Source organism: Tupaia chinensis, unplaced genomic scaffold (assembly GCF_000334495.1).
Source record: "Tupaia chinensis unplaced genomic scaffold, TupChi_1.0 Scaffold144197_1, whole genome shotgun sequence".
NCBI lineage: Eukaryota > Metazoa > Chordata > Mammalia > Scandentia > Tupaiidae > Tupaia > Tupaia belangeri.
This window is the reverse complement of record NW_006204054.1, coordinates 71,157-81,414: the sequence shown is the minus strand read 5'-3', so window position 1 is coordinate 81,414 and position 10,258 is coordinate 71,157. Positions and strand designations below refer to the sequence as shown.

At 59.7% G+C, this 10,258-nt stretch overlaps 1 protein-coding gene across 6 annotated transcripts in view; it reads right to left on the bottom strand.

Moving 5' to 3' along the window:
- Positions 1 to 10,258, bottom strand: part of CYTH4 (cytohesin 4) — a 38,902-nt gene that overhangs the window by 25,627 nt on the left and 3,017 nt on the right. For 2 of the 6 annotated variants that reach the window (XM_014583272.2, XM_027767363.1), the window contains exons 2-3: positions 1,572 to 1,654; positions 786 to 850 (exon numbers count right to left, since the gene is read on the bottom strand). In XM_014583272.2, coding sequence (XP_014438758.1) covers positions 786 to 850; positions 1,572 to 1,654 — 148 coding nt within the window. Of the gene's footprint in view, positions 1 to 785; positions 851 to 1,571; positions 1,655 to 3,618; positions 3,676 to 10,258 lie in introns of all 6 variants that reach the window. The other 4 variants (XM_027767359.1, XM_027767362.1, XM_027767361.1 and 1 more) reach the window with 3 other exon arrangements.

Below are 10,258 nucleotides of genomic sequence, written 5' to 3'. Positions count from 1 at the left end.
GGGGGGAGGAGAGCAGGCTCTGGAGCCACTCTGGGCACAGAGCCCAGCTCCACACCTGCCGGCCAAGCCACTGTGGGCGAGCCGCTTCCTCTCCCTGGGTCTTGGTTTCCTCGCCTGCGCCCCACGCTGTTGGGATTTGATGCTGCAAGCAGGTGGAGGAGCTTTTCTGAGAGTACTACTCTGTGTTGTGGCCAAGCAGGTGTGCGTGTGCGTGTGCGTGTGCAGGGGCGCAGAGATGCGACCTGAGGGGGCAGGGGCAGGGGCAGGGCGGGGATTTCTACCCTGGAGGAGTCAGTGCCTTGGATCCTTGGAGATTATCAAGGGACCAGATCATCACGAATGGGGAAACCGAGACCTGCCCCTGCCCAGGTCAGAGCCAGTGGGAGTCTTTCCGTGGAAGGGCAGGTGGATGACGCCCTGTGTGTAGGGTGAGGCCTGTGGCTTCTGTGTCCTCGTCCTTGGGGCTGAGCTCCCTGCCAACCCGGGACACTCGTGGCCTTGATCTGTCAGGGACTGATCCAGGAGGGCTGGGCATGATTATGGTGGGAGGATGGGCTGTCTGTCAGGAGATGCTCAGTCTAGACCAGACCAGGCAGTAGTGGGGTTGAGGGCCACCCTATTCCTGCCTCGTTGTTGCCGCCACCTCCTCCCAGCCTTCCCTGATTTCATCTGGGTCTTGGGGATCCCGGCATGGCCTCTGCTCAGTCAGGCTGTGTGACCCCCTGCCATAGCAGCCCGGCGGCTTCCCGGGTCCCGGCGGCTTCCCGGGTCCCGGCGGCCCTCACCTCTCCTCTGCACTCTCGTAGCAGTCGATCTGGGCGAACACATCCGCGATCTCGTCCTTCAGCTTCTGTGGGAGGGGCGGCAGGGAGGGGGCGTCAGGGCCGGAGGTCTCCCTAGCATGTCAGTTCTTTTTCCTTTTAAATGTTTGTCATAGAGTGTGTGCGCACGCGCGTGCACACACACACACACACACACACACACACACACACAGCAAGAAAGCACCTTGGGGGATGGCCACGCCGCATTCCCTTCTCCTCCATTCTTCTCTCGGGATCTTGGACATGCACGCACACGCACCCGCCATGGTTTTTAAGCCACGCAGTGGGCCATGTGGGGTCCAGCGCCCTAGCCACCAGCTGCTGGCTGGCCCCTCCCTGTGTAGTGCTCCTACCAGTTTTGAACATGTAACTCTCAGGGTAGATGTGGAGTCTTTCCAGCCACCCCTGAAGCCCGACTCCTGTGTGACACAGGCCATCGCAGGCCAAACCCGCCAAGAGGCCACACTCCGCGTCCCTCCTGCCGGGCTGTGTATCACGACCTTCATGAGGTGGTAACTGGGAGGGGCTCCCCGGGCTCCTCCCACGTCTGTCTCAATATCTAAATGAACACCCCCATCTGCCCACCTAGGGAGTAAGCAGAGAGGGCTGTAGGCACGGACGTGTGTGTGCTTGTGGGTGTGCATCTGAGGTGTGCTAGTGTGTGTGTGTGGACACGGACGTGTGTCTGCTTGTGGGTGTGCATCTGAGGTGTGCTAGTGTGTGTGTGGACATGGGCGTGAGCGCACACACCTGGATGTCCTCCAGCAGCTGCTTCCGGTGCCATTTGATCCTCTGTAGCTCCTCCGTCTCCCCACTGCTCAGCTCCCCTGGGTCTGGAGAGAGAAGAACGGCCTTTTCCATCACTGGGCTCTGGCCACACCCACTGGCTGTCAGCCTGAGGCTGTCTTCCCTCCAGACACCTATGGCTTCCTTCTAGAAACTCATGCTTGCCTCTCCACTCAGACTGCATGTCACCTCCTACAAGAAGCCTTCCCTGATCACCCTGTCCAAAGCAGCTCCACCTTACTCTCCCCTCCTACCCTGCTTCTTCCACCCCTGGTCAGAGATTCCCCGAAGGTGTCTTGTTTACTTACACCTTTTCTGTCCCTCCCGTCAGACTGGGCTCCATGACAGCTCAGTGACGTTGCTCAGGCACATAATACATACTCAGTAAGGTGCTCGTTGAAGGCGTTCGCCCTCCCCAGAACTCTGACCGCCTTCTTCCCTGGCTCACGCGTCTATCAGGCACCATGTGCTTGCACATCCAGGGAGCGCCACGCCATTTTGGCCTTACATGCCTTTGCCGATAGAGGCTCACGTGGTCACACCTGGTCGCAAGAGAGGCTGGGAAGTGAGCCTTTAGTCAGGTGGCCCCGAAAGCGTTAGATGGGGAGACAAGGTCACAGATACTGTCCCCAGTTACTGAGGCTCAGGAAATGAGCAAGGTGCCATAGGGAGAAGGTCACTGAGCCAGGCCGGGACCTTGGGCTGACTCACTACAAGGCCTGGGCTCTTTCATCTTCTCCTAGCAGTGGATTAAATGAGACACACATGTGTTGGCATGCAGCGCGAGGCGCTGGGACGGCTTCCTCCACTGGGTCAGTGGGGCCACCAACACTCCCACTGTGGCTCCTGCTCCATCCGCAGCACTCCTGGTCCAAATCCCCGAGAATCCCCATGACTTCATCCCGGCCCTGGGGCCTCCAGCATCTCCCCAGTCTTTCCAGCCGCCTTTCTTCCCACCATTTGCAACCAGAGGCTTCCGGGCTAGGGGCCAGCTGCTCACTGCCGCTGAAATTCCCAACCCTAGTCTGACTTTCTAAGCTGAGACGCCTTCTGCCGTCTGCCCATCCAGAGCGTCCCTACCGTCAAGTCCTGGCTCCAGACCATCTTTCTTTTTAGTCTTTCCCCCTTTGTTTATGACAGATGTATGTGCATAGGAACACGAGAGTGAGGGACCAGCAGTTAACGTAACGGCTATGTCGCTGGACTCCCATGTAGCCAACCGCAGTTCCAGTCCCGGACCCGGTGGCTTAAACTCACACCGGGCGCGTGTGCGTGCGTGCCCAAGATCCCGAGAGGAGAATGGAGGAGAGGGGATTGCGGCGTGACCATCCTCCCTGGGGGGTGATTTCTCGCTTGCTGTCTCTGTGTCTCTCTCTGTCTGTCTGGCGAGCGCACACGCCCTATAGCAACAACCTCTCAAAAAAAAAAAAAAAAAAGAGCATGAGAATGAGAAAGAGAGATGGGGGGGGAGAGAGAGAGAGAGAGACATCCTCCCCAGAGTGTGACCACATCACGATCCCCGTCTTCCAGCCCTCCAGCCCGCTGGATCCTGGGCTCACACGCTCGGTGTATTTCAGGCAAGCTGGACCAGGGATCGCAACGGCAGTTGCCATGTGGGATCCAGCTTCTCCTGAGCACCACACCGTGGAGCCGGCCCAGGGCATATTTCTTAAAGGCTCTGGGGGGGCAGGCATTATCTCCCAAAATGAAGAGTGGACGGCAAGCTCTCCCTTTCTCTACTTTCTTCTCTTGCCTAAGAGGCCGTCATGGACTCTGAGACGGAGCCGCCCTGAGATGGCAGGGATCAAGCCGGAGGGAGCCTGGGCTCTGGCAATGATGCTGAGAAGAGTCTCCGACTTCATCTCAGCGTCCATTCGGACTGGTCAGTGAGTGAAGTAAGCATTGAGAAGGTTTCAGTCGCTGTTACTTGGAGTCTCTTTGTTACAGCAGCGAAACCCCAAATCTGACAAATACACATCCTTGTCTGTGAAATGTAAACCATAATTCTTACCTCAGAGTGGCTGTCAGGAGAAAGAGAGCTCCGTCTTGCCAAACAACCAGCAAGTATCTAACAGAACAAGGCCAACACATGTATCATAGGCACTCCACCGGGCCTCCCAGCTCCCCTTCCAGGACCAAGGCACGGATTCCCCTCCGCTGGGCCTGCCCCAGGGACTTCCTCAGCCAAAGGGAGCTGCCTTGCCCAAGATATGACCCTCCCAAGGGCAGCCGCTACAATAAAAAGCCAAGGTCCCTTGCCTAGCTTCTGAGCCTGAACCAGTTTTAGGCCTAGAACTTATTCTGAAGGAGGTGTGGTGTCTCCAGAAGGGACTGTCCTGCAACGCTACGGCAAGCACGGAGGGTAATGGTTCCCTGGTCCTTCCCCAAGGGTATTTGTGGCCATTTCCCAGTGGCCATACGCTGGGGCGAGGAGAATATCTGAACACACTGAGGACTGCTGGGCACAGGATCCGTGTCGTCACCAGGCTCGGCCCCAGCACAGTGAGAGCATCTAGAGGAGCAATCGATGGGGTCTTGGCCAGGCCCAGCTCTCTAGGGGCCACTGGGTTCATGGCTACTCCCTGGGCCTACAGAGGTATCATGGAATGGCCACGCTAGGTACTGTGGCCTGTGGGGTCTGGACCATGTGGTGGGGAAGGCTACTGGGGAACATGCAAAACCTCCCCTCACCCCCATGGCTAAGAGGATTGATAAAAAGTGACACCACACCCTGAGGGGAACAGCAGGGTTAGTGCCGTCCTTGGCACCTAAAAGAGGCAGGGCCCTCATCGTGTCCCTGAGCCCTGCACGGTCTGGAGGACAACGGTAGACCACCACAACCGACCAAGGGAGCCCCCGCCACTGTGCCTGACTCGGCGCCTTTGTTAGAGCACGTGAACATGGCCTCAGCGCATGGTCGTGCACATCTGCAAATAGGTTCCCTTCGTCTCTGTCAAGGAGGATCAGGCCCAGCCAGGCGCATGTGGTTAAGGAGGCTGGATCCCACACGGCCGACTATGGTTTGAGTCCTAGCCTCAGCGGCTTGCAAAACATACCAGGCATGTGTGTGTGCGCCCAGAGTCCCAAGAGGAGACCAGAGAAGAGGGGCTTGCAGCGCAGCCATCTCCCCTGGGGGTGCTTTCTCATTTCCCATCTCTGGCTCTTCTCTGGCAAGGGCGTGTGCCCTCTAAAAAACTGAGGGGGGCGGGGAGAGGAGTCAGAAACAGTTTGCATCTCTGTGGGATGGACACCCTTCCACAGGCTTGCTCCAGGGTCCTGCCAGCTCTCCCACCCTGTCATCATGTGCTCTGAAGACACCTGGACATAGCGTTGGCCCGCCACATTGGTGACAGCGTGTTAATGGAGCCAGATGAACACCCAGTGGAGAATCCATTGCAGGGTGGGGAAGGAGCCCTGCGAAGGCTCGGGCGTGCGCCACGTCCGCTAGGATTTTACACGGCCCGTCCATCCTGGACATTCCCTCCAGTGTTCCGACATTGCATCCCCCGCTGAGAAGGAGACAGTCCCCCTCAGGCTCCCTGGGTCCACATCCTGACTCCAGGACGGCCACAGTCGCCCTTTACTGAGCGACACGCAGGCCGCCAGTGAGGCCGGTCAGGGAAGCCTCTATAGCCGGGCCAGGCTGTGCAGCGAGGGCCTGCTTGGGCCATGCCACTGAGGGACCTACTGGGGTTGGGGGAGACCCGAAGAGCACGTTGTGGTGGTCCCAGTGGGAGGTCCGCAGTGCAGACCCCGTGGTGCTGGAGTAAGGCCATGCCGTCTGTTGCAGGGAATTCTACACTATGCTGACAATTCCTGGGGGGCCGCTGCCGTGACCTCTGCGCAACCCACCAATCACAGCTCAGTGAGCCCCACGGCTGCTTTGGAAGTGGGACACCCAGAAGCAGGTGTGAGCAGAGCCAGAGGGCCCCAGTAGGCTCCACGGACAGGTGGCCAGGACCTTCTGTCACCCACTGCTGTCGCGCCAGGACCTTCTCCCAGCACGTCCACATGGGAGGGTACCGTGACCTTCTGATGAAGGAGGGAAATGCCCAAGTCCGGCTTCAGAAGGGGCTGGCTTGGTGTTTGGAGGTGAGAAAAACCGGATCATAACTGAACGACATCCCTGCTCACAAGCTGTCCTGGGAAGACAGTGTGAGGCGAGGTCCCCCCAGTGGGCTGGACTTTGGGCAGGGCCCTGGTCATCCACTTCCTGTGGGAAGAGCAGCAGCCCGGAGCAAGGACACCAGGCGCTGGGGGGCGGCAGCGAGCGGCTTGACATTCTGGTCAAGGTCCTAGAGGGAAGCTAAGATCGGGGACTGGACGTGCAAGTGGACGACCCGGTGCGAGCGGACACAAAACACGAAGGTGTTTGCAAAGTACGCTGACGTTCACCAGCAAGCGTCCCCTCAGGACAGTCACGAAACCGAGAGCCGGAGCGACTCGACCAGTGTACGCAGCCGGCCGCCGAGTGACGCCCGGTGTCAGCATGATGGTGCACGCACGAAGCAGCCACGTGGCTAGGCGGGGGCAACGTGCAGACCCGCTCGCCGGGGCTCCCCCAGCTACTGCTACTGCCGAATGTCACCTGCCAGTGATGGAGACCTGTCCGTGCCCATGGCCCCTCCTGCTCTTCCACGGATTCTGTCTGTCCCCTTTTATCCCACAGAGCCAAGGACTCGTTTCAACTCCTCTCACGCACGTTCCAGGTGAGCGTTCACCTTCCTGCCCTGAGAGCCTGAGTCAGCACCACTGCCCAAGGGCTTGCACGGTGCTAGGTCCACCACACAGAACCCGAGTGACCTCGCCTTAGACCAGAGCCCTCTGACAGTTAGGAGGTGAGCTTGTGGCCAGGGCACCCACCGGTCCTCTCTCGGTTTCCCACTAGAAGTACGGCCTGACGGAGCGACAGAGCAGCCTTCCAAAGGTGCAGCCGAGGGGGCAGCTGGACGCGCCACCCTGGGTACCGAGCACCCTCCACCGGAGCCCTGGGTACCGAGCACCCTCCACCGGAGCCCTGGGTACCGAGCACCCTCCACCGGAGCCCTGGGTACCGAGCACCCTCCACCGGAGCCCTGGGTACCGAGCACCCTCCACCGGAGCCCTGGGATGGAGCTCTGCCTCCAGCAGCAGCGTGGGGGTCCCAGAGCCCGGGAAGTGTGGGGTGGCTCCGTCTGCCGTTTCCCCTTCTGTGCCTGCGATCTGAGCTCAGTCAGCCCAGAGGTCTTGGCTCCAGGCAAGTGGTGGGAGCAGTGGCACTTGCACCAGGGGACAAGGCAGCTTTAAGCTCATAGACATCTACTCCACTCCTGCAGCACTGTGGGACTGTCGTTTCATCCTCACAACCCTTTGAAGAAGTATTTTCTAGTGTAAGACACTGACTCTCAGAGAGGTGAAGTGATTCGCCCCAAGTCAGGCAGCCAGGAAGTGCCAGTGCCAGGATCCGAACCCCTGTTTACTGACCCCAAGCCTCTGCCTCGGGAGAGGTGGATTCTCAAGCTGTTTGGGAGGTGTGGGGACAGAAGGTGCGGGGGCTGTCCTCAAGGACACACGAGCAGGGACATGACAGGGGAGCGGTCCTGAGCCTGGGACCCAGAGCCCCTCTGGCGAGAGTGAGAGGAGCCAAGTCCCATCCGAGGAAAGAAGCAGTCACCACAGGGCCTCCGGGTGGACGGTACGTCTCTCTCGCCCATTAGTCTGCTTCCGGTCACTTTCTGCTGGCTAGGCTCACGCCCCGGCAGTCTGCCGTGACCTGGCACGCGCGCTAGTGGAGGCCGCTGGTACAGGGAAGCCAGGTGGGGCGTTTGCCTTTGCGGGGTGCTCCACAGTGGGGATGATCAGGGTGGGCGGTGGGCTCCCACAGACCACGTTGGCTGGCTCTTCCACCTGCCCACAGGGGCTCCCGGCCCCCACTGGGCTAGGGACCTACGCAGCATCTCAGCCCCTCCCCTGAGCATCAGGCTGTCTGTCCCCCAGCGCACCTGCCTTCCCCGCTCCTATAAGTGCGCCCGAATGCATGCCACCACCCTCCACCCCAGCCCCTTTCCTGGGCTCCTGAGCTCTGGGAATAACCGCCCGTCCCCAGAGGGTACCTTGATGTCCACCTCTCACCCCTCCTGCCTCCTCCATTGTAAGTCCTGTTCACTTCCTTCCATTTCCACCGTCCCTGCCCCACCCTGACCACTGATGCCTCGCTCAGGATGGCCGCAGGGCTCCTGGCACCTCCCTGGGCCCTCTCCCTCTCCAAAGCTGGTCTCCCATGGGCACCCCACTGTCCTGGGACAAAGACCCACATCTCGGGGCCACCAGCTGTGCTTGCCTTCCTCCCTGTAGGCTGTGGCCCTGTCCTGTCCTCAGGAAGGTGCTCTGCAAACTGTCAGGGCCATCCTGCCTCCCCCTGCCCCGGCCCGTGCTCTCTCCACCTGCGGGTCTTTGCACGTGCTGTGGGGGTGCCTGGAATGCCCATCCTTCTCTCCAGGCAGCAGCTCCTGCTCACCCTCCAGCTCTCCACCCACGGGGACCCACCTGTGCCCCATCCGGGTATGCCCCTCCCCTGCCTCCCTCCCATTTCCCACTGCATTTGAAAGTCTGCTCAGCTGGGGAAGAAAAGGCATGTGGACTGAGCACCTACTGTGTGCCAGTCCCTGTGTGCTCCAGGCTCTTCTGCTATCTCATTTGATCCCGACAGAAAACCCGGCAGGGGGACAAGCAGATGGCATAATGTTTACATTGCCAGACTCCCACATAGTCCACCGTGGCTCAAGTCCCAGACCCAGTGGCTTAAAACTCATGCCGGGCACGCATGTGTGTGTGCCCAAAATCCTGAGAGGAGAATGGAGGAGAAGGGATCACCCCCGCTGGGGGTGATTTCTCACTTTCTATCTCTCTGTCTCTGTCTCTCCAGTGAGCTCATACGCCCTAAAACAAACATCTCTCCAAAACAACAAAAGAAACCCTGGCAGGAAGGTATTGCTAATCTCAGTCTGCAGGTCAGGCACCTGAGGCTCAGAGAGCTTAAGTGTCCTGTTCAGGGTGACACAGCTGGGAGGCAGCAGAGGTGAGATTTGCACCTGGGCCCAGCTGGGGCTGCATGGCCACAGTCTTAGCATTGCCCTTCCAGAGCCCTGAATCTCCGTACCCATCACCAAAACTCGCCGATGCCAAACCTGCGTGTTCGCACATGGTTCTGCATTTAAGAAGAATGACAAAACCCGGAATGACGCCTACAGTCAGATCCTCCTGCCCTGCAACACCACTGTCGCCAAGCTGGGGAGACGGAGGCTCAGGGGAGGCTGGACACACAGTGACGGGGTTTCCTGGGGCGGTGGGGCCCTCACTTGGGGATAGTGAGGGGCACGCACGTTTTATTCATTCTGCTGCTTCTGCTGCTTTGGGGCTGGCAGGTGTACTCAGGAACACTCTCCGTTCACTGCCCCTTTCTGTCGGGCTCCTGTCCCTAACAGCTGGCACCTCCAGGAGCACCTGATCCTGCAGGATGACGCTGACAGCCCCTGGACCCTTCAGACTGTGAGCAGTGGGGATTTTTCCCCATTTCTGAGCGGGCAACATCGGGTTCAGGGATAGAATAAGGACACAGCCTGAGAGTGGCCACTTCTGATTCTAAGAGGCACCAGTGCAGGCTCCTGGAGGATGCATTTCTGACAATACTGACAACACATGCGAAATACTGCAATTATCAGAACCACCACTTCCGGGGAGCTCTGTTGACTTCTCGCTTAGCCCTGTGCTTCCCACCCCTCCCAGGGCCCTTTCTGGACCACGGACCCCCTCCCACGTGGGGCTGGGGCTGCCTTGGGCACCCAGGCCAGCTGTGTGTGCCCCGAAGCCCGCCCCACGTCTTCCCCGCTCCTTGCCACTTCCCCTTCGTCCTTCCTCTTTCCCATCGTATTTTTAGAAATCTCTGTACTTGCAGCCCCACTTCCAGGACAGCTGCCTCACTTCTCCTTTCCGGGGCAGGAGGACCATCCTGGCCTGGGGGAACAGGCGCCTCAAAGTCCAGGGCGAGGGACCCTGGAGCAGAAGGGGCTGCGGGGCGGTGCTGTCCCCGGAGCCCTGCAGGCTGCCTGTGGCTTCCTCCCCGGAGCCCAGCTGCGTCTATTTTTAACTGCGCCGCCCTCGCTCTGCAGCGCTCTTCAGCAGCCCAGGTTGGTCTCTGGTCAGGTCGGGGCCTGGGTGTCCGGACCATTGGCCTTGCCACAGTCCCTGGGGGCGGGGCTGACCTGCTTGCAGAGGCACCTCACAGCAGGAAGAGGGGACGCAGCCTGGGGTAGCCCTGCCACCATCCTGCCCTGCTCAAGAGGCCCACACATGGGAGTGACGCACCGCGGCCACTGGCAGTAATGTGGAGCCGGAACCTGAGCCAGATCTGTTGGACCCCCAGTCCTGTCACCCTCACTACTCCAGAGCAGGCCAGGAGGGGGCACCACTTAAAGACAACCTGTCCAAATGCAGAGAGAGGACATCACCTGGCTCTGGAGGCACTCTAAGGAAGACCCAGAATGGGTAAACAGAGGAATGATCTGCCCTGTCTCCCCCACCTCCTCCAGGAAGTCCTCCCAGATCTCCCCTGCCCTGGTGGAAAGGGTTGTTTCCTTCCATGCTCCACATCTGTGTTTGCACATCTGGGAAAG